This window comes from Oculina patagonica, chromosome 1 (assembly GCF_052425735.1).
Source record: "Oculina patagonica isolate OP01 chromosome 1, crgOcupat, whole genome shotgun sequence".
Classification (NCBI taxonomy): Eukaryota; Metazoa; Cnidaria; class Anthozoa; order Scleractinia; family Oculinidae; genus Oculina; species Oculina patagonica.
In genome coordinates, this window is record NC_135758.1 from 25,365,126 (window position 1) to 25,390,918 (window position 25,793).

The 25,793-nt window shown below is 39.0% G+C and overlaps 3 protein-coding genes across 6 annotated transcripts in view; 2 read left to right on the plus strand and 1 right to left on the minus strand.

Annotated features, from left to right (window-relative positions):
- Positions 1–677: 677 nt before the first annotated feature.
- Positions 678–19,085, plus strand: LOC144643114 (nematocyst expressed protein 6-like). 4 transcript variants are annotated; one of them, XM_078502282.1, is made up of 8 exons: positions 678–788; positions 4,363–4,447; positions 5,091–5,174; positions 15,629–15,814; positions 16,441–16,561; positions 17,354–17,541; positions 17,977–18,198; positions 18,553–19,085. In XM_078502282.1, exons 2-8 carry the CDS (start codon positions 4,390–4,392, stop codon positions 18,792–18,794), a joined length of 1,101 nt encoding a protein of 366 aa, XP_078358408.1. In that variant the 5' UTR covers positions 678–788; positions 4,363–4,389; the 3' UTR covers positions 18,795–19,085. The 4 variants fall into 4 exon arrangements, with proteins under 4 accessions (XP_078358408.1, XP_078358399.1, XP_078358417.1 ...); XM_078502273.1 differs by lacking the exon at positions 678–788 and adding an exon at positions 2,606–2,723; XM_078502291.1 differs by lacking the exon at positions 678–788 and adding an exon at positions 2,625–2,723 and having other exon boundaries at positions 4,366–4,447.
- LOC144649383 (uncharacterized) lies at positions 6,638–8,606 on the plus strand. Its single transcript, XM_078508873.1, has 2 exons — positions 6,638–7,178; positions 7,293–8,606. The coding sequence occupies exons 1-2, from the start codon at positions 6,638–6,640 to the stop codon at positions 8,351–8,353; spliced, it is 1,602 nt and encodes a 533-aa protein (XP_078364999.1). The 3' UTR covers positions 8,354–8,606.
- An 809-nt stretch (positions 19,086–19,894) lies between the features above and the next one.
- The window catches only part of LOC144643777 (uncharacterized), a 54,815-nt gene continuing 48,916 nt past the window's right edge, over positions 19,895–25,793 (minus strand). The window contains exons 31-35 of the mRNA XM_078503485.1: positions 25,474–25,652; positions 25,420–25,443; positions 25,094–25,213; positions 22,037–23,557; positions 19,895–21,342 (exon numbers count right to left, since the gene is read on the minus strand). Coding sequence (XP_078359611.1) covers positions 21,182–21,342; positions 22,037–23,557; positions 25,094–25,213; positions 25,420–25,443; positions 25,474–25,652 — 2,005 coding nt within the window. The 3' untranslated portion in view covers positions 19,895–21,181. The remainder of the gene's footprint in view (positions 21,343–22,036; positions 23,558–25,093; positions 25,214–25,419; positions 25,444–25,473; positions 25,653–25,793) is intronic.

The window sequence follows — 25,793 nt, forward strand, 5'->3', positions numbered from 1 at the left end:
CCATGTTTGTCCTAAGTCAATCTAGGCTAGTTGCAAATTGCTCTTTCGCATTTTTTTTTAAGCAAGTAAGCTTACACAAAAGTTTTAGTCTATGGAGGAAAATTGAAATATTTGTTAACATCCGCCCCCTTTGCCAGGAGCTAAAATTTTCCACGCTTGTAGGTGAGCAAAACAACCCATATCTCTTCTTTCGTGTAAGTTCGTAAGTTCAACTTCAAATTTCAATCACTGTTCGTAAGAGCTAGAGTTTCTGTCCCAAATATAAGTCAATGTTAAACTGACAGAGTAAGTTGAGGTAAGTGTAGTTTTGTCAATTACCAAGAAAAAACAGCGGTTTAATAGCTTAATTGAAAGACGTTTAAAGCTGTTCAGAATCACGGAAATCAGGGCTATGAGACTTCAACTTTTTCAGAATTTTCTGGAGGCATGAAGCATGCGTCCGCATGAACTATGGGCCTTTGGCACAAAATAATTGGGACTCTTTAAAAATCCTTCCTAAAAGCCTGATACCGATCATAAAAAAATGGGGCTTAAACAAGATACTACAAAAAAGTGTATGAACAGCCACCCTCCTTGAAAAAATCCTGGATCCGCCCCCTGGAGCTAGTACCTGTCTGTCAACGCAACTAATCCACCAATCAGAATGCTTGTCATTGAACGCTCCATTGTCTCTTCGATTCGGATGTAGACCATCTTTAAGAAGAAAGAAAAGATAAGGGGAAAACTTGGCATTTAGAAAGTGAATCAGCAACTAAGTGGTAGAAGAAATTTGTCTGTGTCAGAACAAGGTAAGTTGCCTTTTTGTCCATTGATAATTTATTTTTGAAAGATTCCTTGTTCATTCGTTATCAGACTGGTCATGATCTTGTCTAATGGCCGAATCTCATATACCAGTCCATTTCGAAAGTACCGTATGTATTTCTTTAACCTAATATAACAGAATAAATGGCTATTTTAGTTAAATAAAAAGGACGAGATTTGGTCATTTTCTGTCTATTAAGTCTAAGAGCAGGCCTGTAACAAATGTCGACAGAACAAGATGAAACATAATAGAACTAATACAATCGCGCTTAGATTTTTGATATCTACATTTAATTACTCCTTATTAGTTATCTTGTATAAATCTTTTAACTTCATATTCCTGCTAACTGGTCTAATTGTTTCCTACAAGTTGCATTTCTGACCATCATTGGTACCAGCCCCTTTGTTTGTCTTAGCGCCATGCTAAAGCGAAAAAATGGTATTTCCGCTATGGCACGGGACAATAAATGCAGTGCTTAAATCAGCAGCAGTCTCGAAATATATCTAGATTGGTGCGTTGTTACATAGAACCAACGTACAACTCGTATATGTTAGCCAAAGAGACGATTTATATTATATGCTCTCATAGGGCTTTGAATTCTTATGTACAGTAAATGCTTTCTAAGACATCTCATTCCGGTTACTCTATTTGCTTCAAAATACGTAGGAAACAAATTAGAAGATATATATAAAGACTAATAGAAATTGTTTGTTCTACTATTATTCGATTGTCCATTTCATGAGATCGAGTTCAAGTTTCAAGTTCGAGTTCAGGTCTGAATGGCACTCGGGTTAACCTTATTAACATTTGGTTACCCTAATTAGCCATCCGGTAAGCTGGTTATTTTTGAACCATCACGGTTTGAACCATGTTTGTCTTAAGTCAATCTATGCTAGTTGCAAATTGTTCTTTCGCATTTATTTTTTGAAGTAAGTAAGCTGACATAAAAGTTTAAGCCTATGGAGAAAAGTTGAAATTTTCGTTAACATCCGCCCCCTTAGCCAGGTCACTTTGCTAAGAGCTAAAACTTTCCACGCTTGTAGGTAAAAAAACAACAACCCATATCTGTTCTTTCGAGTAAGTTCGTAAGTTCAACTTCAAATTTCAATCACTGTTCGTAAGAGCTAGAGTTTCTGTCCCAAATATAAGTCAATGTTAAACTGACAGAGTAAGTTGAGGTAAGAGTAGTTTTGTCGATTACCAAGGGAAAACAACGGTTTAATAGCTTAATTGAAAGACGTTTAAAGCTGTTCAGAATCACGGAAATCACGTCTAAGAGGTTTCACCTTTTTCAGAAATTTTAGGGGGCATCCCCTCCGACCCCTCTAGGGGCATGAAGCATGCGTCCCCATTAACTATGGGTCATTGGCACAAAATATTTGGGACTCTTTAAAAGGCCTGCCTAAAAGCCTGATACCCCCATAAAAAAAAAAAAAAACAAAACAAAAAAAAAAAAACTGGGGCTTAAACAAGATTCTACAAAAAAGTTTATGAACGGCCACCCCCACTTTAAAAAATCCTGGATCCGCCCCTGGAACAAGTACCTGTCTGCCAACATAACTAATTTACCAATCAGAATGCTTGACCATCTTTAAGAAGGGGCTTAAACAAGATACTACAAATAAGTTTATGAACAGCCACCCCTTTTAAAAAATCCTGGATCCGCCCCTGGAACTAGTACCTGTCTGTCAACTTAACTTAAGGAGGGTGGCTGTTCATACACTTTATAGTATCTGTTAAGCCCCATTTTTATGATCTACCAATTAGGAAGGCTTGTCATTAAACGTCCCAATTATTTTGTCTCTTCGATTCGGGTGGTAGACCATCTTTAAGAAGAAAGAAAAGATAAGGGGAAATTTTGGCACTTAGAAACTGAATCAGCAACTGAGTGGTAGAAGAAATTTGTCTGTGTCAGAACAAGGTAAGTTGCCTTTCTGTTCATTGATAATTTATTTTTGAAAGATTCCTTATTTATTCGTTATCAAACTGGTCATGATCTTGTCTAATGGCCGAATCTCGTATACCAGTCCATTTCAAAAATACCGTATGTATTTCTTTAATATAACAGTGTTACGAGAGAATTTCCGTATTTCAGTAATTTCTGTGTCCATCCTTATTTAACATTAAAAAAAAAAATTAAAAGGCCAACAGCATCAAATTAGCCAAAAAAAAACCTTTTGACGAATTATTTGGTTCACGTAATATCTGAAATTACAAAAAGGCGTGATTTAAAATAATAGATTGTTCCTTTTTACTTCTGTACTTTTTGTGTGACTTATTTTTAGAAATAGCGGTTGTTTTAGTTTATTACCGTAGCTAATTGCTTCAGAGTTTCCCTGTCGCATTTCTAAAAGTGTTATATTTTCTCAGTATTTAATTTAGTTTTTGGAGTGCTTTGCTAAATGAGTTTCGTACCGATCTCGCCTCTGCTGTTCACTTGAATAGGATAACGTTTTGCTTTACTTAATTTACTAGATCGGTCGGCAAGAAACCACTAGATTTTTGTTGTCTACATTTAATTACTTCTTATTACTTATCTTATTTGAATCTTTTAACTTCATCTTCCTGCTAACTGGTCTAATTATTTCCTTCAAGTTGTATTTCTGACTATTATTGGTACCAGCCCCTTTGTTTCTCTTAGCCCCATGCCAAAGCGAAAAATGGTATTTTCGCTTTGGCACGGGGTAATAAATACAGTGTTAAAATCAGCAGCAGTCTCGAAATGTATCTAGATTGTTGACTTGTTACATAGAACCAACGTACAACTCGTATATGTTAGCCAAAGAGACGATTTATATTATATGCTCTCATAGGGCTTTTAATTCTTATGTACAGTAAATGCTTTCTAAGACATCTCATTCCGGTTACTCTATTTGCTTCAAAATACGTAGGAAAGAAATTAGAAGATATACATAAAGACTACAGTAATAGAAATTGTTTGCTCTACTATTATTCGATTGTCCATTTCATGAGATCGAGTTCAAGTTTCAAGTTCGAGTGCAGGTCTAAATGCACTCGGGTTAGCCTTATTAACATTTGGTTACCCTAATTAGCCATCCGCGGTTAGCTGGTTATTTTTGAACCATGTTTGACCCATGTTTATCTTAAGTCAATCTTTGTTTTCAGCCAGTAGGTAATTTATGGGTACGCCGCGTAACATTACATTTGTATGTTTACACTATACAAGTAGTTAAAAAAAATTACGTTAAACTTGCGGACTTTACTCTAGGAGGAAATATTGTAATAGCTTTCTTAGAAATTGGCTCAAAAATGTTTATCCTAGAAATTCTAACTCATGAAAATTAATTACTTTATTATTTTTTAAATGTATTTTTCGTTTTATGATATTATAGCCAAAATTGGCCATTATATATAGCGGCTTGTCAGGAAAGACTAGTGAAAATTCTACTGTAAACCAATACTTCTGTTCTTGATAGTGAGTGCTATCGATCGCCTGAGTAACCTTACAAAATGATGGAAATAAATAATTGTCTAGCTCAAGACCTTCTTATACGATCAGTACTCAATTATAACCAATGTTTTTTGTGTTGGTCTTTAAGCAGTGTAGAGTGACCAAGAGGAGAAGGATGAAAGGTTTCAGCCTCCCCGTCATTCTTGTTATACAACAGTTTTTCTTATGTAGAGGTAAGTGTTCTGTGGAACATATAAAGTGAAGTAACCTAATCAAAACTAATTTCAAAACCTGATTTGGCCGCTGATAAAATTAAGTTTCGAACAACCAAAATTTGAGTTTAAGTTTAGCTTGGCATCCTTTTTATCTCAAAAATAGAAAAGGTAAGTTATCAAACAAGAAATTGCATCAAAAGATCTACAACAGTTTAAATTACGGTACCAATCTCAGGGCATATTTTTTTAGTTTTTACTTTTCAATGCTTTGGAAAAGGAGAATCTATAAAAATGATATAATTGCTTTAAAGTAGACAAAGGCAAATGACGAAACTGGAGTTTCGTTCACTCTTGATATTATTTTCTTTTGATCATGTGACATTTTGGGTGACGTCTTTTAAGGACATCAATTGAACACCATATTAGCGGTTTTCAAAGACGTTTTCTACTGAAAATGATAATAAAAGTTTTATCATAACTCATGATAGACTTTGGCTTCGGCTGTTGTTTTGCTCTCTCAGGGTATAAGCAATTCCTTGTATTTTTTTTTTATCGAAACGAGCAGTTCAGAAAAAAATACAACGACTAATTACTGTTTGATTCTAGAACGCACTTTTTTTACTCAACGTTAACCGACATTTAATTGTCTAATTTCCATCAGCTTTCAGCACAGCAGACAATGTTGCTAAGCCAGGTCAAGCGATAAATACAGCAGACATAAAGATGTATGATAAAGAAAAGGAAGGTAATGATGATACTTGCATCTGCTTTAACGTAACTTTTGTCGTACTGATGATGACGACGGACAGGCCACCATCGGTTTTACGCCCGACACCAACAACATCCTAACCGCTTCCGCTGACGTCATCATCATTGTCTGTCATATCCGTCATTATCACTATCATCATCATCATCATCATCATCATCATCATCATTATCACAATCATCATCATCATCACAGCATCATCGTCATCATCACCATCACCATTGTCTGTCATATCCGTCATCATCATCATCATTGTCATCACAATCATCATCATCATCATCACAGCATCATCGTCATCATCATCATCACCATTGTCTCTCATATCCGTCATCATCATCATTATTGTCTCTCTTATCCGTCATCATCATCATCATCATCGTCATCTTCATCATCATCACCATCATCGTCATCATAATCATCAGCATCATCATATACATTCCCCAAAATTGATGAGAGCAGATTTTTTGCTTTAAATACAACGTTTTTCGTCGATATTTTTTTGCCCACCTTGTTGGCATATTACCTACATTAGCATCTTTTCAAATTAGGATTTTAGCTGATGCGACACGAAAAATAATGGCTTTCTTGAAAAGCTGGTGTTCCGCCAGTTTTACTGTTTCGTTCCTCTAATTGCTTTAGGAACAAACTCAGAATACACTTAAAGGAACTGTAATTTAGGCCGAAATCAGTAACAGGAACAACGATGTCTGAATTCGGAACAAAGGGTTCCTTTTGTTATAAATGTGAACACAAAGTTCCTTTTTATTTCGAATAAAGGGAACTCTTTGTTCCGTTTTTATCTTTATAGGAACATATGGTCCTTTTTGAATGGTTCCGATTTTATCGAGTGTTCTCTTTTAAACAATTTGTTCCTAATAACGAGCGCATTACGTTCCGGAGTTCGATAATGAGGAACGACTGTTCCGCTTAAGCATTTTCTTATGAACGATTGGGAACGTGCTATTCCTAATCGTGGCATGTCGTTCCCAAATGTTTTAAATGGTTCCTTTCAAAAGCAAGTTTGTTCCTTAGAAATGTGTTCCTTTTCCAGTTGAATGTCAATAGGAAATGTGTTCCTTTTCCATATTGGAACTGATAAGTTCCACTTTAAGATAAAGAGGAACTAGCATTTCTTGTTTTACTTGGTTTACTAAATGGGAACGATGGTTCCTATTTTGGTTTGATCAACAGGAGCGCGAGTTTTGATTTCAGCTTGTCAATCTAACATGCCCGAGGGCAAGTTTAATATTAGCCTTGGCTTGCCTGTCTCATGTTTGATCACGTTAGGGCACGTTTGAACAAGGCGAGACTTGTCCTTTTGTTCCTTTGTTCGGTTTAATTGTGTAAAAAAAGCGGGCCATATATCAAGTGGATAACAAGTCAGCCATTTAGTATAAAAACAGTAGTCTCGCGAGAAACTTCACAATATCAGATCTCAAAAGATGAGCAAAAGAGGAGTAGAAATCGACTGGTCAAAATTACCAAACGCTTCGCCTAAACCCAAAAGACTTCACTTAGAAGAAGAAGACTCAGATGGCCTTTTTCACTGCCCAGTTCAAGGCTGCAAGCATGATGGATTTACCACACAACGCGGCTGTAGAAAACACACCAAGAACAAACACCGTTGGTACTTTTATTTCGACGAGAAGCCAAACATCCCTCAGAGTGAAGCATGTCAACAAAGCAACACACACGAGGCCATTGATGACAAGAATCCACATCAATTTAGAAAAGCTCTCTCTTTTGACATGTCAAGCAAAATCGCTCAAAATTTTTTGTCCTGGCTCACCGGCAGTGGTGGTGGGTGTAAAAGTGATCGGCAAGCACGCCAAATTGTCAGCAGGTGTTTAAAATTTCTTAAATTCTGTTGCGAAGAAGATGAGGATCTCACATTTGAAATTGTTGACTTTAGTCTATGTTCGCCTGATCTCCTTTTCAAATTTGTTGACATGATGCAAGATGAGTGGAAACTCGGACATGCAGGTCGCATAGGCTACTTGGACGCCATTGCAGAATTGGGGGATTTCAGAAAAGTTAATGGAGCTTCGGAATCGGTGTTAAGAGGGATATCTTGTACAGAACTGTACTTGAAAAAAGTGCGCAAAACCGTGTCCAAGATGATGCGATTACAATGGACTAGCGAACTGGATATCGACGCCTTAGAAGCAAAGGGACACTGGGCCACGCTCGAAGAGCTCTTAGAAGTCGTAGGGCGATACTTGCCGCGCTACGAAAGCGTTCTGAAGTCATGCAAGGATAATCCAGGTTCGATATCCCCATTTGAGTTATCTTTTGCTACCAAATTTCTTGCCGTATATTTGTTCATCAAGGTCAAAGGTTCACGTCCAATGACATATCAGTATTTGACTGTTGAGATGGTGAAAAAAGCTAAAACCAACGGCGGATTTATTGATCAGAAAATGTTCAAAACAGCGGGAAAGTATGGCTTTGATTCTCTTTACCTGACCGAGACTAGCATGCAAGTGTTAGATGGCTACATCAATCACATTCGCCCTCTGCTCAAGCCGAACTGTGATTATGTTTTAGTAACGAGAAATGGAGGACAACACAACAAGCTTGGAGAACTAATGAGTAAACTGGTCTTCGATGCAACAGGAAAGTACGTTCATCCGACTCGCTATCGACAAATTGTCGAGACGGCAAGTACTAGACATCTCAGCAGCAGTGCGCAGAGCACAATTTCCGAGGACCAAAAACACAGCTCAGTCGTGGCAAAGGTTCACTATCAAAAACAACGATCGCGCGAGGTCGCTAGCAAAGCGCACAAATGTTTGGAAAAACTACACGGCGACAAGGGAACAGAGCTAGAAATGGAAGTGCGCACGAGACTTTCAGACAAGTCAACTTCTTCGCAAGAGCAAAATGATGACAACAGCGATAGTTCACCAGCCGAAGAGGACGAAAAGGTCACTAAAACACTATATGCTAGACAGACAGAAATTGGCACTAGAAGAAGAAAAAATGTGATGTTCACTCCAGAGGAAGACAAATATCTAAAACTTGGACTTAAGCGACATGGCTTCGGTCAGTGGAAAGCGATTCTGAGGGACCCCGATTTTCATTTTCACGAGGGAAGAACAGCTAATTCTCTGCTGAGCCGGGCAGCCAGAAAATTTGGATCATATTCTAAAAGATGAGAGCACTATCCCAAGTTGGCAGTGATTGGTTATGGCCCTGCCAATCACAATCGGTTTTAAGTTCCAAAAGCATGCTTGCAAATGTTTCTTCGCTACAAATTCGGACGACACAGAACATTTTGCCTCTTTCTTTGCTGCGCCGAATGAGTAAGATGGACAGGATTACAGAAAAACATCCCGCGCTGTCTTTGGGCGATCTAAAATTTGCTGGGGAATTTTTGGAAGAAATGTGTGCCTGCGACTACCCGAAAGAAACGGCTTTGTTGGCGGAAAGTCTACTTTGGCGACACTTGAACAAAACTTCGAACAGAAAAAGGTCTACATTTAGAGAGCTGATCCTGGCCTGTCTTTTTATCGCCATAAAGCTGGAGGATCGCAATATTGCGAAAAATAGCCAATTTCTAGAAACGATCTCGTCGCCGGTACAACGATGGGACATTCTCCGAGAAGAACTTGGTGTGCTACAGTCAGTGAACTGGAGACCCTTGGAACATTGCCGCATGATCGCAAAAGATTCTCCTTAGAATTCGAATCAGCCCAATTTGTGATTACCAAGACTAATAAAGACGACACTTTAGATGATAACTTGACTTTAATCATTACTGCATACGTGTATAAATATACGTCGCCAAAACATGTAACGCTTGTCTGTCACAGATGAATCGACTTTATCGCGTAATACTTGTAACATTCTTTATTAAACAATGTAATTTAATAACTAGTTTCCTTCGCTTGCATAAGCACTCAAACTAAGTAAGCACACTTCATGTTGCTATGATTACAAGATACTTAATTTACTTAGATCTTTAAGCCGATCTAAAACGATGTACACTCTTCAATCGCTAGAAACAAATGCTATGTTATGACACTCGAAACGAGACGTTTGCACAAAACGTACTAAGTAAACTTGGTCGAAAGACATGACCAATGCTATATAGACTGTTTTTACACTAAATGGCGTGCACGCACTCTCCTAACTTAGTGCAGTGCGGACTATATACGTTACATCTTATCAGTTTTATCAAGACTTAGTGTTCGGATAGCCAAATCGTCTGCTTGATCTATTTACTGCTGACTAGGCGTGTAGTAGTGTGTGATTCGCGCTCGTTTTGGCACCTCCTGGGGATCTTTCTTCTTCCTTGACCTCTTCTTCTGCGAGCAACTAATTTGGCTTGCTGATGCGCGAGGTCTGCTTAGTGAAGGCGTTGCCGTCGTAGGCGTGATGAACATGGCGTTTTCGTCTTCGGAATCGATCTCTTTGGGAAACGGCAATGGGCTCCATACGTTTTTTATGGTTGCCGCTTGGAGTGCCGAACACCATCCATGTTGTACGGCAGTGCGTTTTCGCTCTAACAGGACACACTTTCTCAAACCGGGAACTTCTTCTCTCAGGAAGCGAAGTTTCAAAGCTTCTTCTGCCACCGACATCACATAGGACAATGCTGCTTTGGTGTCCGGATCTACTGCCGCGTCCTCCTGCATCTGGAGCTCTTGTAGTTCTTTTTCTTTCGCCAGGACCCAGTCGTCTTGATAGTACTTCTGTGCCTTCTCTGCCAGCATCCTTTCTTCCTCTTCTTTCTTCTTCGAAAAGTACTCAGCCCTTGATCTTTCGATGTTCGGATGATAAGGGCCTTCCACAGAGTCCAGCAGATGGGCGTCCTCTTCGTGCATCATTCCCAACGAGATCCATTTAGCCTTCAGATCTTCCAACAGGCGCTCTCGTCCGTCTTCCAACTGTTTCTCCCATCCATCCTTCAGACGCTTCATGCCAGCACCAATAAACTCCAGCTGTCTTTGCTTTAAACTATGCCGCGGTTGTTGATCACGAAGTTTGGATACCTTCGTCATGTACTTCTCCCAACTATCCGTCTGGCTGGAATTGGAGCTTTGCCCATCTGCCTCGTCGTCCTCCTCCTCTTCTTCTTCTTCCTCGCTTTGTCCACACGTTCCTTGAACGGCTTCGTCTCCAGCGAGGTGGTCGCTTTCAGAGTCTTCAACCAGTGTCACGTTTCGGATTAATTCCTTCTCGTCTTCGTCGAGGAAATCATCCTCAGAAGCGGTTCCTGGGACAGGCGGGGGCAGTTCGTCATCCGGAGTCTTGGCAACGCTGCTCGCCCAAACTATACAATCCATCGCGTGGGACTTCAGAAATTCTTGAACCCCCGCCACCGGTGGCGTTTTCAAGGTCGTGAAGAAGAATTTGCGGAGACGAACATCCATTGCGTCATTGTGTTCTTCACCGAAATCCATGGCTCGCTGGCAGGTTATGAAGATCGGACACTTGATGTTCAACGGAGTGGACGAGCTATACTTTCGGTCGTGAGCGGTGAGCCCTCCCTGGGTGAGGACCTGAAAGCATCAAAATAGAATGTTCTCAAAAACACAGTAGGCACGGCAATAAAGTGCATATCCATGCAACAGTCGAGCGTTAAACATGAACTCGTTTTCAACATGGACTCGCTCTCAGCATACATGAAAACAACAACAAAAAATCAAAGACTCGCACGCACCTTCCAGTCGTCTGGATCTAGGAGCTTCGCGTATGCTTCGTCAAGAAAGATGACCTGGGTTGCTTTATCTATCATGCTCTTGTTAAACGTCTTCTGTTTTGTAACCATTGCAATGTATCTAAAAATAAACAATGTCTACACTAAATAAGAGTAAGAGCACTGCCGACTCGACAAATGGCGGATTAGATTAAAGCTGGATACGAATGTTTACTACAAGTATCCATGTAAGAAAACAGTGTAATGTAATGCAATGTAATCAGAGCCAGCTATAAAGGCCAAAGCAAATTAAACTTACCTTTGAGGGATAACGCGACTCATAGGGGTGAACAGGCTGGTCTTTCCACTGTTTGGTTCCCCTATCAAACACAACACTTTCTCCTTATGCTGTTTAATGCCACAGTTGAGAAGCCTGATGAAATATTCGCAAAAGTGCTCAATTTCTGTCTGGTTGAGGCTGTTCTCCAAGATCTCTTTGAAGTATCCTGGTTGTGGTATTTTCGTGTGTTCGTAGTCAATAAATGCCCTGGGAGATTCTCTTCCGATGTTTGTGTCTCCAATCGGATTTAAGACGAACTTTCGCTGACTAACTGAGAAGCACCACCCTTCTTTTACTTCAATTAAATCGTAGTTGATGTGTAGCTCTTTAGTAAACTCGCATTCTTTGTCGCCCAGAATTTCCACCAGCTTGTTCAGATGCTTTATGATGGTATCTTTAAACTCGTCGTTGCTGCCAAGCAGGGAGAGGAATTTCTTCACCGAACAGCAGTGTTGGTATGTGTACTTTGAACACGCCACCTTTTTGAACACTTCTCCTCCATGCAGTGCGTAACCCAGTTTCGCCATGGCTCGCTCAACATCATGCATCGCAATAACTATTGGAGATGCCAGGGCTTTGGTAACCTTGGAAACTTCTGTAGGCAAATTAGATGCTTCGATGCCATACACGTCGAACTCCAGGCCAGCACTGACAAGAGCCGGTATTAAACTGTCCCGTAGCTTTGTTACGAACAAACTAGAAACAGCTTGCATTCGGACGACACGTTCGCTTCCGTGCAGAGATGACATGGGCTCGTCCAGCAGTTGATCCTGTAATATTTCCATTCCATTAGAAAATGAAATGTCTACTTTCTTCTGTAGAAATTTGTTGTTGTGATCTTTCAAGGTGTTACATAACGGTGCGGCTGATTTTTCCTCGTTTCCTCTTTTACACTCCGGCAGAGCGTTGGCCGTAACTTCCATGCCCGTATGTAATAGTGCAGAATGCACTGGAACGGTTGAAACGCGCATGCCATTGGGCGACTGCACCGCAATCCAATAGTTTATGGCTGGCCAGTACGTTTTCTCTGATATTTCGTTCTCGCCATCCTCTTCGTCTTCGTTGTTTTCCTTTTTGCTCTTGTTTTTGCCTCTTCTCTCCAGGACGGCGACAGCCGAGAAAAAAAAACGCCACTCCTTTCACATGCATTTTAATCGCCTCGTCGCACTCATCGCGCTTTTGGCAAATGTTTCTCCACAAGTCGTCAACGTTTGTGTGTTGCTCATTTGTGCCATACGAAACTTTAGCAGATAGCAACGAACAGGATCTTTGCACTGCAGGTAATACCTTGCTGACCAGGGCACTTCGGATTCTCTGAGGTTTACACAAGCAAGTTATAAAAAAAATTAATTACTGATATGATCTTAATCGATGCAATCACATTTTTAAAACAGAGCTGCGTGGTTCGTGAATCACAGAAGATGCTTTCCAGAACTAAACAGTTTAAACGTAAGAGTCTTTGTATGTTTTCATTCTAGGTTTGTCCGCTCTATGCTGCGAGGCTAAGTGTATCTTGTGTTTCACGAATTATTCCTCGTAAAGGAAATGAGAGCACCCTTTACAATTTCTTGCTTAAAAACCAAAAGAAAATTTAAAAAAAATCGATGCAATCACATCAGTTTTAAAACAAAGCTTCGTGGTTCGTGAATCACAGAAGATGCTTTCCAGAGCTAAACAGTTTAAACGTAAGAGTCTTTGCATGTTTTCATTCTAGGTTTGTCCGTTCTATGCTGCAAGGCTAAGTGTATCTTGTGTTTCACGAATTGTTCCTCGTAAAGGAAATGAGAGCAGCCTTTACAATTTCTTGCTTAAAAACTAAAAGAAATCGAGAGAAAAAAATGAAAACAACTTACCTTACTGTTTAGTTGCCGTGCGGGAGCTGTCGCCATGACTGTGGCTGTGTGAAGGTCTGAGAGCGTTGTTTTTCAGTCTACTTTTATAGTTACATGGTAGCTTGCTCATTTATATTCTGACAGAATCTTTTGTTTGCCATCTCGCGGAATATTAATTTCATCAGAACACTATTGTCATAAAAGGGAACGTTCGCGAGAATGCCGACTCGATGTGCAAAAAATTACGTAATTTCATTCCACTAGTACAAAAGAACGACCGTTTTAAAAGTCAAATGTTCAATCACGTTTCGGCAAACCAAGGCCCTCCTTTTGTTAGATAGCGCAATCAACAGTTGTCCATAACGAGTATTGTTTAAAGAAAGATTGTCACAGGAAGATGACTAAAATAAGTCCAAGCACTTTTTGTTTAGTTAGCGCAATCAACAGTTATCAATGCCGGGTATTGTTTAAAAGAATCATTTCCACATCAACATGATATAACGTAATTACATTCAAACGTATGCCTTCGGTGATATTTTTCTGGTTGATTAAAAACAACATTCTTTTTGGAGTGTTCATAAAAATGAACGCTTGCAAGAATGCCAGTTCGCTGTACAAATAACCACTATATCCATTACAGCTGTTGTACTCAGCAAATGTGTACTATTCATTTATGTTCTCTATAGTAAAGAAATCTGAAACAACACAAGGATGGCGAAGACAACGGAGACAGAGCTTACAGTTAACTGATGAAAACTGCATTAAGGAATATCAAATTTGACAGGACAGCATAACTGCAAGTGCTGTTTCCGTCTTATCCGTAACATCCGCTACACTTAAGAAGAAATGTCTTAACTCCGTATTAAAGAGATCTAAAAAGGAACGGGGATGGCGGAGACAACGGGGACAGTACTTACAGTTCTCAAATTTGACAGGACTGCAGAACTGTAAGTGCTGTTCCCGTTATATCCGTAACAACCGCTGCACTTAGAAAGAAATGTCTTTACTCCGTATTAAAGAGATCTAAAAAGGAACGGAGATGGCGGAGACAACGGGGACAGTACTTACAGTCTTTACTCCGTATTAAAGAGATCTAAAAGGGAACGGAGATGGCGGAGACAACGGGGACAGTACTTACAGTTTTCTTTCTCTTTCTCTCTATCTCTCTCTCTCAACTCTCTCTCTCAATAAATAATTAATATATTAATATATTAATAATTAATATATTAATATATAAATATATTAATAATTAATATTAATATATTAATTATTAATATATTAATATATTAATATATTAATAATATATTGAGAGAGAGAGAGAGAGAGAGAGAGAGAGAGAAAGAGAAAGAGAAAGAAAACTGTAAGTACTGTCCCCGTTGTTTCCCCATCTCCGTTCCCTTTTAGATCTCTTAATACGGAGTTAAGACTGTAAGTACTGTCCCCGTTGTCTCCGCCATCCCCGTTCCTTTTTAGATCTCTTTAATACGGAGTAAAGACATTTCTTCCTAAGTGTAGCGGATGTTACGGATATAACGGGAACAGCACTTGCAGTTCTGCAGTCCTGTCAAATTTGAGAACTGTAAGTATTGTCCCCGTTGTCTCCGCCATCCCCGTTCCTTTTTAGATCTCTTCAATACGGAGTTAAGACATTTCTTTCTAAGTGTAGCGGATGTTACGGATAAAACGGGGACAACACTTAAAGTTCTGCAGTCCTGTCAAATTTGATATTCTTTAATTAAGTTCTTATTTACCGTAAGTTCTGCCAACGGGGTTATCTTCGCCATCCCCGTTGTGTTTCAAATTTCTTTGCCACATTTCTTTTTCATTTAGCGGATATCACGGAAATGACGGGACCAACAGTTATAGATTATCGTATGGAATGGCTGTTCGGATATATTCTGAGATTTGCTTCTCTTGTAACCGTATTTCTTTAACAAGAACAAGCGGACCTATCGATACATGTTCCTATTTAAAAGGAACGCAATTTAGACCTCGGTGCAATATCCAATATTATCGCGCTGAGACAACAAGAAAACGTTATTTCTAGGATTGCACCACCTTGAAATTGTAAAAAATTATCGGTCAGGCGAAATTAATGTGGAAGTTCAAATGTTTTTAACGTTTTAAAGAAAGGAACTAGAAATTTGGGAAACGATCATCACCATTGTCTGTCTTATCCGTCATTTTTATCATCATCATCATCATCATCATCATCATCATCATCATCGTCATCGTCATCGTCATCGTCATGTCGTCGTCGTCGTCGTCTACGTTGTCACTCATAATGACTCATAATGACGCAAGTTACATAGTGTTTTTTTTTTTAAATAAACCAAAAAAGCTTTATCTGGGTTTTCTGATTGGTCACTAACTTTCTAGACTGAACACCATTACACTATTCTTTCTACCATGAGCAATGCAGTGATGGATACTCCCCTTATGTAGATATACGCGACTGCTCTTAAACAAGCATATATAATTCCTTCGACATTCACTCTTCTTATATTCTTTTACGCAAAAAGGATGTTGTCTGCTTGTCAAATATTAACCGTTCCCTGAAGTGTACATCTAATTCCAACACATTTTCTCGCTATGGTACCGCGATTTTGATTTTCAGCAACATATGGCGAATTAAATATGGGGAAGGATTACTTTGAAGGAGACATTAAGCTGACTCAGCAACTGAGCGACTATATAAAGTCATCGCGAAAACGAGGCAACGTCCAAACGAGAGCCCTAATAAAAGATGCTAGAAAATTATGGACTGATAGTGTGGTTCCATATGCGCTTGCTGACGATCTGAGTGAGTACACAGCATAAGGATATGACTTTTTTGTAACATTCAAATACCCCGTTCACACCAGCAAAACATGTCTAGTTAAACCAGGTTTAATGAAATGAAAATAAGCAAAAGAAAGCTGCGAGACTGAACTTCCATAAGGTTCAAGGAAGCTCTTGTTTGTGTTTTTATTGTAATAAATTTGTCGACAAACATCAGTTCAATGAAGAAAACATTTTTAAACCATGTTTAACTAAACAGCTTTTAAACGTGTTTTAGCTTTGGTGTGAATGGGGTATTAAAAGTAGCCTGTGTAACTGACAGCTGTTTTCTTTCCAAGAGCGCTGGAGGCGCATGGCAGTTTAGGAGGCGAGACTGATCACGAGGAAGGCTTGAGTCAGAAAGAAAGCGTCGTCATTGTCAGGATCGACGCCAATCGTTCAATTTTAACTGACCTTGTTAACACGCCCACCAGCGTTAGATGGCGTTTGATTTTGTTATATGTCTTTGATAGTTTTTACAATTCATAGAACTGGCAGCCAAACTACACGTATAAATTGTGTGTACAAAGATGAATGGTACCGATTAACCATTAGTTTGCCGAAAGGGTCAGTGTTAGTTACATTTGTGCATTAATATTTTGACTGCAGGTGAGGTAAGTCGTGGTTACATAAATTCAGCCATGGAAGAGTGGGGTCAAAAAACTTGCCTTCAGTTCCGAAAGAAAACTGACGCTGATAACGATTACATAGAGTTTGTCTACGAGGAAGGGTGCGTACGACTAATCTTAACTAACGGCATAAAGTAGAGAGCAACTGGCAGTCATTTAATACTACTAGACATTAATTTGCTCCTGTCACGTTAAGAAACCAAGGCAAAAAATAAAAACCAAAATATCACAGCCAAACATTAACAATGGCGTCGACCATAGCTCTGTGTTGTTTATCTGTCAGCGATTGTGAATCTCTCCGTGTTGTTTTTTTATTGTATGTCTATCTCTTTATATTATTATTTAATTAATTTTATTATTTTTTACTTATACTAGTTTCTATTGTTTTTGTAATGTATTTTAATTATTGTCATGCGCTTTTAACATGAGCCTCTGGCTCGGATTACCATAGAGGGCAACCTCATCCCGCGCATGACATTAATAAATTGATTGATTGATTGATTGAGTTTAATTTACTGACTTAAACAACCTGTATTATAAAGCAACAACTTTTTAGCAGCCATATCCTTTCAGGCGAGTGCCTCCACAACAAATTACATATTTCCCTGGCCTAGCCAATCCTAGTATACGAGATATGAGAATGATTAAGTGAATCAGCAGCAAACGGCCGCATACTGTCTTATTCGATGGAGAAATTCAAGTTCAGAAATGCACGGATACTCCGCTCTTAAGACAACTGGCATACAAACAATCCTTAGAACAAGGATAGCAAGAGTTCTTGAGGCTTGCTCGAGCAAGAATATACTTGGAAGAAAAGTAAACAAAACAATTCCCAATACTTATCCTCAAAGTCAGATACCTAATGGATAAAGTTCTCTTTTGGTTTCTTTAAGATGCTCGTCACATGTGGGGCGTATTGGCGGCAGACAAACAATTTCAGTAGGAGACTCAGATGGCTTAGTTGTTTGTAAACACGGCAACATTGTGCACGAAATTGCGCATTCGCTGGGATTCTTTCACGAACACAGTCGACCGGACCGAGATCAGTACGTTTCAATTCTCTGGGACAATATTAAAGACGGTGAGTACTGAGACACTTTCAGATACTTGCAAAAGTTATTTTGGTTGGTTACACGAGTCACTGGTTGCAACCTTAAATTGCTGATCCTTTCAACTCGGGGGCGTCCTGCACAGCAAAGAAGAAATAGAGCTGGATCGACCAATGAAACACAACAATAAATAAATGAAGTACTGGATCGACCAATGAAATTAACACAACAAACACAACAAAAAAGAATATTTTTCCTTATTTTTTGTTGATTCCTTTTTCCTTTATTTTCTGTATAAAATACATACAATTCAATAAACTAGGTTGAAGCTATTTACATACAGCGCCGCTAATTAGCCGGATGGTCCTTATGCTCATCATGTAGTTCTCTGTTTAAAGGACATCTCAAACTGAGAATTAAATAAAATAACTACCATTTTAAAACGCTTATGAATGTTTTGTTATCAGGCAAAGAAGAATGTTTCGAGAAAAAAACTTTGGAAACCGTGGACTCTCTGAATGTTGGATACGACTATGGCTCTGTTATGCATTTCGGGGAGTTCTTCTTTACTAAGACTAGAGGTTTAAAAACCCTGGAGCCCACACAAGAAACGACCGCAACTATTGGTCAACGGGTCGGCCTTAGTGAGCTGGATGCACGACAGGGGAACCTGCTGTATAATTGTCCAGGTATGTCCGGTTTGCAGCTGGTTGAATTCTTCTGGCAAATAAGATTCACTCAGTGTCCGAACATTCCCGAACGATTGCAGATCCTTTCCGAAGATTGCAGATTCAGCCTGTTCAAGAAACTCGATCGAAGTGATTTGCAAGTACTAGAATGGTTTAATTCCGAGAAAAAGGCCCCGTTACGCTTTATAATAGCTCCAATGCGCGCATTTTTCGACAGTATAAGTTACTTCCTCATCCATCTTAAATCGTTATTTACAAGGAAGAGTCATAACGTTTTGAGTTAAAAAGTGAAATGCTTGAGTAAAATTGCCTTTCTTGATATCTAATTAACCTGTCAATATACTTGGTGTTCAGGTTATCGGGATGACGAAAGGAAGGGCAATGAATCAAAACAAGATCCCACAGAAAGCGAGTTATGGGATCGACCGCTGCGCGAACATGAGGTCAATGTGCTTAGAAGTAAAAAGCACAAAAAGCACATCGGGAAAGAAGAGTCGTCTACGAAAAAAGACGCTACATCCCACAAGACAGGAAAAAAGAGCAGTCACTTGCATAAAATCTTAATAAACGGCACGCGACGCATGCGGAGGCGATGACGTTTCCCAAGGGAATATTTAAGAATTTTCAGGAAAATTGTCAAAAAGTTAACGTTAATGTTGACCAATTATTCAACAAAGTTGTTACCTTATAGTGTGACATGTAATAACGATATAAGATACAGTTCTCGCGAGCGACATAGGTCAAAGGCTGTTTTATAATGTTGGTCTCTGTAAGCAATTATTGCTTACACAGACCAACAACACAGGTCCATTGTATTACTAAAAGTAGAGAATGTGTTTATTTCTGTTGACTGAATTCATTAAAACTCCTCAAATATGAAATTTGCTTCTTTCGTTTATACTTTGCATCAGGCCTTTCTAACTTTCCAGAAGTATTCTCTTTGTGTTTTCGCGGCGATTTCTTGATAATTTGATCTCCGTTTGCGTAACAGTAATTCCTGTAGTGCATGCAGAAATCAAGCGCGATGCCCTCAACTGCGAAAGACAACTCACACATGACAATCAAAGATGTCGGAACGAAAAAGTAAACAACAAGAGTGCTTCTAGTTCCCAGTTCTCTTCGGTCTGATTATGGAGTAATTCTCACATTTTCACATGAATCCTTGATCGCACCCCAGCATAAGGTGATTTGTCATCGCCTAAAAAGCAAAACGACCGCCGACAAGTTCAGTCCTTCAGACAAATCGTCTCATGCTTTTAAAACTAGTGAAAACACAATCAAGCATGCCACGGCTTATTCCAGGTCGATGGTGCTTAAAGCAAACGAGCTTAAACCACAGTTACAGAAAGCTTACAGAGTAGATGAGGCAGACATATTTGAAGGAGATGATGATGAAGACGATATGTTACCTTATTCACGAGGTAGGCCTTTCGAAGTGGTGAATAATTCATTAAGAAGAAAATTATTATGCGTAATAAATTAATTCTAAATGTACTAATGCTTGTCTCACTAAAAGGTCATGAAATACACGATGTATAAAACGAGATCTTGCCAAATTCAGTTTCATGAATTCTGAGATAACGTAAGGTTACGATTTGATCTGATTAATTGAAATATTTATTTTCTTTCTACTCTCAGAATATAGTTTAAAATTGGTAGTAAAACGACATTTCAACCAAAAAATCACCACCAGGGATCACTTATGCACCCTTCATTGCGGTTTTCTCTTCATTTGCATTTTCTCTTGAACACTTTACAGCATTACTGAAAGGTTTCATGCTATTTACACACAACTTGTATAAATGCGACAGAAACAACTCAAAAGCGCGATCTTGCCCCTCCTGCAGATGTCAGTACACCCGTTAGTGCCCAAGAAACACCGAACCAACTGGGTACGGACAAAGAAACAAGAAGACGATGACAATCCTTACCTAACCCTAACCCTAAATGAATGAAACTCATCGCTAACATATGTCGTCATTGATCTGTAGTTAAGAATTAACCTCTTAAAGGGGCAGTGTCACCAAGATTTAGTGCTAATTGAAAATCCAATAAAGGTGTTGGTATCAATAGGATTCCACTAATAGTTGCCTGGCCTTGCTAAAACAAGTTGTACTAGTCATAGTAATTGTTAAAAATTGGTCTGGCTACGTGCGAATAGCAACAAAGTGGCTGAAGAGTTAGAAAAGTCAGGTCGACGTTTTCAAGTTTGACAGCGTTAATTAGATAAAAATTAAATAAAAACCATCGATATCAAGGTGAGTGCACCCTCACAGTTCTATCATATTTTACACAAAAAGTTTAAAGACTTCTCGTGACACTGTCCCTTTATCGAGGGTTTAAAAAAATTAACATTCAACCAAACTTACAATATTCAAGTAAAGCAAGTTTGGTTTAAGTTCTCGGAAGGCTCGAGAAATCGGGACTCCACTGTACGTGCACTTTATTAAATTGAAGTGCATATGAAGTAAAAACTAATTGCTGCTTATTTTGAAGGCTTTTCAAAATAAAGAAGACTGGAGTTTTCCCTTTTAAAAATATCTTTTTTTCGTTTTAGATATATTTACGTCTATGTATTATGCAGACGAGATTACATTACTGGTGCCGAGTTTGAAGAGCACTTCTCTAATATTTCTAAACTGATACTCTTGATTCAGTGTTTTGTCCTTTTGTGGAACGATTAATGACTTCATCACTTTCGTTTTCGTTACGTTAATATCTCTAAAACGAAAAAAGAAATTTCAAAACGGAAAAGCCATTTTTCTTTATTTTGAAAAGCCTTTTAAATAAGCAGCCATTATACTGTACTTCATATGCACCTTAAGTAAGTCAATTACTTACTTAATTAATTGATACGCAATCAATTAAAATTAACCTATTGTATGTACACACGGCTACAATGTCTATAAACAAACACAAAAAAGCATAAAATTCAAATTATTTCGCGGAGTTACATGATACAGCCATAACAACGTTTAAACTTTTAGTCCTCAAAAGATAGTTGTTCTTCTGTTGGATGGAAAAGCAGGAAATTGCTTCCTCTGCGGCGGCCTTCAAAACAACCTCGGCGAATAAGGTAAAAACATTGCACCAGGCAAGAAGACAGTCCTCTCCAGAAAGCCCTCACATGTAGCAACCCCTTTCCTAATAAAACAATGGAACCAGACAAACTTTAATGAGCCTCTGTCTTCTATGAAAAGAGACAACTAGTCGGTCGATGCGCACGCGAACGAAAGGGAGTTAGGATGGGGATGTTGTCAATCCTTGGACAAACATAATCCTCCAAAAATCCCCATGCCGAATTTGTTACCCTTAAATTTCCAGGAAGGTGGGAACGATGTAACACAAAGAAAGACATTAAAAACACGTTTGTGTTTACTTTATCTGCACAAATACGCAGCTACGAATCTTTAAATTAATAATAACTATAATAATAAATAATTGGAATTTACAGTGAGATCTTCCACTAAGTGGCGCTTCATGATCCTACTGATTCCAGATCAAATTGGAATTTGGAAGTGAGGGTTTTTGTGGAGGGAGGAAAATCGGAGAACCGGAAGAAAAAACTCTTGGAACAAGGACGAGGCGAGCACTCCTACCACTGCCTTGTTTTTATTAAACCAAAATTTCAGTCCTACTTGAATCAAGCCACCCAAAAACTAATTGCGAGATTTCCCACCCAAAAATTCCTGGAATCGAAAATTTCCAACCCCAAAAAGTCCGTCTATCATTCCCGTCACTTGAAATCATGAGTACCCTCCTGGGGTTGTTGTTACAGGGTAGGTTTGATTTCAACCTCAAAGCACCAATTAATTTTTAAGCTGCAGGCAAGCCTTACCTACGGCCAATATCAGCACGGCACTGTTGATAGCCAGGAACATCGCATTCACGAAAGTGGAGTTGTTGGTGCTAGATGTGTTGCTGCTGTCGTTAGGCTGTGAATATATTGCAGCAAGACAAACGTTGAAGAATATTATCCAAAGAACAAACGTTTGAAGTCGATCTTCAAATTTGCCTTTTATCGGTCGGAAGATGGTGTAGGCAATTCCAGATGCACTGGCAACGATCACGGCAAAGCCAATTTGAGAACGGCTTTCGGTGTTAAACAGAAGGATGAACGAAATTAAAATCAGCTTTCGATACATCTCGACAATCTCCCAAAACCAATATTTTTCTTTGTAATTTTCAAAGAACAATCTGAGGCCAAAAGCAATTTCTTTCTCATCAGGGTTAGCCTCTCGATACTTGTAGATAGGAAACAGTAGCAGCAAAGGAAAAAGCACAGGATACAGTGCAAACGCAGCAGCTATGTGCCAAAAGACGTTGTGTCGATGGGAAAGACAGTGGATAGAGTAATCAGCTTTCAGCAGAGAAACACATTCGCTTCCATCTGTGCTGAAGCACACGTCCACACAAACTCCAGGCAAAGGCAGAATTTCAATAATCTTCTTACTTGTCATTGGGTATGACAAAAGAAGAAATAAGAATATGTTTCGATAGCAAGATTTTTTTAAGCTTGAGACTTTCTTAAGTTTCTCGCTCCGGAAAATCTCCATCTTGTTGATGCTTCGTTTTTTTAGTAAGAGGTAGAGCAGTATCAGGAAAACGACTAAGATGTTAATGCCAATAGCAAAAACAAATTGTAGGAATGGGTCCAGTCGAATTAGAGGATGAATGCAGCTTAGTGGTGCAAATTGCAAAATGTTTCCTTCAACAAACTTCAGATATTTTTCCATGGAAATAAGGATTACAGGCCACTGGACTCTCAACAATGCCGAGAAAATACCAGCAACAACCTGATAAAAACCAATAACAATCTTTGCGCAAGACATGATGACATCTGCAACAGTACGAGTGCGATCGTCTTCTGTACGTCTCGAGTCACCCCAGAGAACCATCACAAACAACAACGCAAAGACCAGAATTACAACAACACAAGAAATGATGGTAACAGCCATTCTAGGACATTGATGACAGCTGTTAAATCGGAGATAGTGGTTATAAGAACATGTTGCACATAGAGTCCCCTGGTATCCTACGCTACATGCTGAGCTAATTCCACCCTTGCAGGACCCCGGATAAGGACATTTTAGAGGCTTTGGTAATAGTCCTTGAAATGTAGAGAAATTTTTGTTGTATTCCGGCCCAATAGTGTGAATGTTTACAACAAATTCTGTGTAATTTTTCATCGCTTGGTTGTTCCACTTCCAGAAATAGTTTGGTGCCAGGATTGCAGTATCGTTGTCGCAGTTAAGGCCATAATCTGGACATGCTGTGCAGGGACCAAAACGATCAAAGCGGTAGAAATTATGAAGGCATCTGCATGCACGATAACCAGCCGTTTCATTAGATCGGGTACCTGTTTGGCATAAAAGGAATTAAATTAGTAATGTGTATGTAAACTGTCTTTCTTCACATAATAACGTTGTCCGACGAAATCTTAAAAACGAGATCGAACGATACTATGGATAGAAGAAGAGAGCAACTGCACGTGCTAGATATAATGACTAATATATAGATTTAGGCAAGCCTAAAAGCGGAGCTCCCTATTTATTTAATTTTCACTGGAGCTTACAATGTTTTCATTCTAGTGAATAAGCGGCCAAAGTACTAATGTTTATGGCGGTTTATAGATGCAAGACAAATTTAAATAGCTCACGGTTAAACTGAATGTCAGCAGTACGACAAAAATAATAATCTTAAAGCGGGGCAAAATCATTACTCATGGCACGAAAAATTACTTTAGAGTACAGTAAATTATCTGCTTTCTAGCAATAGAAAATAGTTTCGCAATCCTGTTATAGTTTCGCAGCAGTTTAGTTGACTCCACAATATCTATTACATTGATATAGGATATATTCAACGTTCATTTCAGAGTCTGTCGGATTAGCTCAATCGGTAAGGTGCCAGTCTGCGGCTCGGGAGGTGGCGAGTTCAAATCCCAGAGGTTCAATTTTTTTTTTTTACCCCGTAGCAATAAAATGGTTTGTTTATTATATCAACCCGATTTAGCTTTCGAATGCTCCTTTATGTACGATGCTGGCTTTACAGATAGACACGAAAGATTATGGCTCTCAATGCCCACTTTTTTGGCGGTCGATTACTTTCTACACGTAATTTTCAGCCACATTTTGTTTCATTGCTTCTTGTTTTTCTTTTCAAACCTCTTTAAATTTTAAAGGCCGCTTTATACGGCCGCCTTTATAGGGCCCTCTTGCTTCACTCTTTCTACCATCAAACTATGGCCGCCATGTTGCGCGACTCCGTATGTATGTACGCCGTACGTACGCGCCCGCGAACCACGCCGCTATCCATGTTGACCATGAAAACTCATTTCGATAGTGTTCCTTCTTTCATGGTTATGGTGCTATGCTTAGGAGCTCCGCAAAAAAAAAAAAAAACGTTTTCTGTCTCTTAAGACAAGTGGAAACAAAGCACTTTCGGCCACACTGAATGGTAAGAGAATTTTCAAAACTCAAAGCCACTCGATAGTGAAAGTAAAGCTAGAAAAAGGCCTCCTGAGAGGAAAGCAAATTCATGAATTCGTCAGGTGCAAAAATACAAATTTGTACATTTCCCATTTCCTATAGGCTAATATGCGAAATTCCAGTCAATACCCAGACCATGATCGATTGTGTAATTGGCAATTCTTGTCGTAGAAAATGAAATTGATGTTACTACGTCGGAGTAATTTAAGGACTTATTTATCTTATAACGTTCGAAACGACAGTTTTCCCATTCAATAGCGGTTAACAAGCCTTAATCAACTAACTTGAAAAGTCACTAAACGCCTGAAGCACGCTTCATAATTACCTGCAATTTCTAAGTGCTTCTACCTGCTTCGTCCGAGAACAAACTAAGGTACTCGAAACATTTTTTTTTACGTGCTACTTACCATACGGACATGCACGACAGTCGGTTGCACTTTTTCCAGGATGATCCTTCTCTGGAACATATGTGCCTATGCTGCAATTCTTACATTCAAATTGCCCCATTTCGTCTTGATAAAAACCTCCTGAAAGTGAAGCAGAGGCTTTTTAAAATTGGATTTAACATCCTTCCTATTTAACGCGATTCAATGTAGACACGCGCACGGTCGTCGAACAGGCTTTTCAATGCTCGGGATCAGTCAGTGATTTTGTGTATTAAACTCTCGTATTTTTTTAACACCATTTTCCTTTAAAGAATGCGAGTAATATATCACAAACACTGAAACATTACCTGCGGGACATTGTAGACAAGAAGCTATAAGCTTGCTATAGGAGCGCTGGTAACTATAGGGATTATAGGTACTATAGGTACCAGTCATGCAAAAGCTGCAATTTCGGCATTTGGAATGCCCGGGTGGGATTTGGCATTTCTGACATATGAAGCCTGAACCAATAAAGCCTTCCAAATGGTCAGTTAGATCATCGTAAATGACTACATGGTAGGATGCTGACGGAGCACATTCACTGTGGATGAAGAAAACAGCGAGTATCAAAACGTTACTGTAATATTCAATTCAAACTAAGATAGCAAAACAAGACAACAGCTAGCAGCAAGTTCTAAAAACTTAGAAGAAGCAGACACTACATTTTGACCGATATATTCGT

Coding starts and splice junctions, on each gene's coding strand:
- LOC144643114 (XM_078502263.1), top strand. CDS start 4,339: ATGTTTTTTGTGTTGGTCTTTAAGCAGTGTAGAGTGACCAAGAGGAGA. Junction 16,562..17,353: donor GAGTTTGTCTACGAGGAAGG/GTGCGTACGACT, acceptor GGTTTCTTTAAG/ATGCTCGTCACATGTGGGGC. Junction 17,542..17,976: donor CTGGGACAATATTAAAGACG/GTGAGTACTGAG, acceptor TTTTGTTATCAG/GCAAAGAAGAATGTTTCGAG.
- LOC144649383 (XM_078508873.1), top strand. CDS start 6,638: ATGAGCAAAAGAGGAGTAGAAATCGACTGGTCAAAATTACCAAACGCT. Junction 7,179..7,292: donor GTGGAAACTCGGACATGCAG/GTCGCATAGGCT, acceptor ACTTGAAAAAAG/TGCGCAAAACCGTGTCCAAG.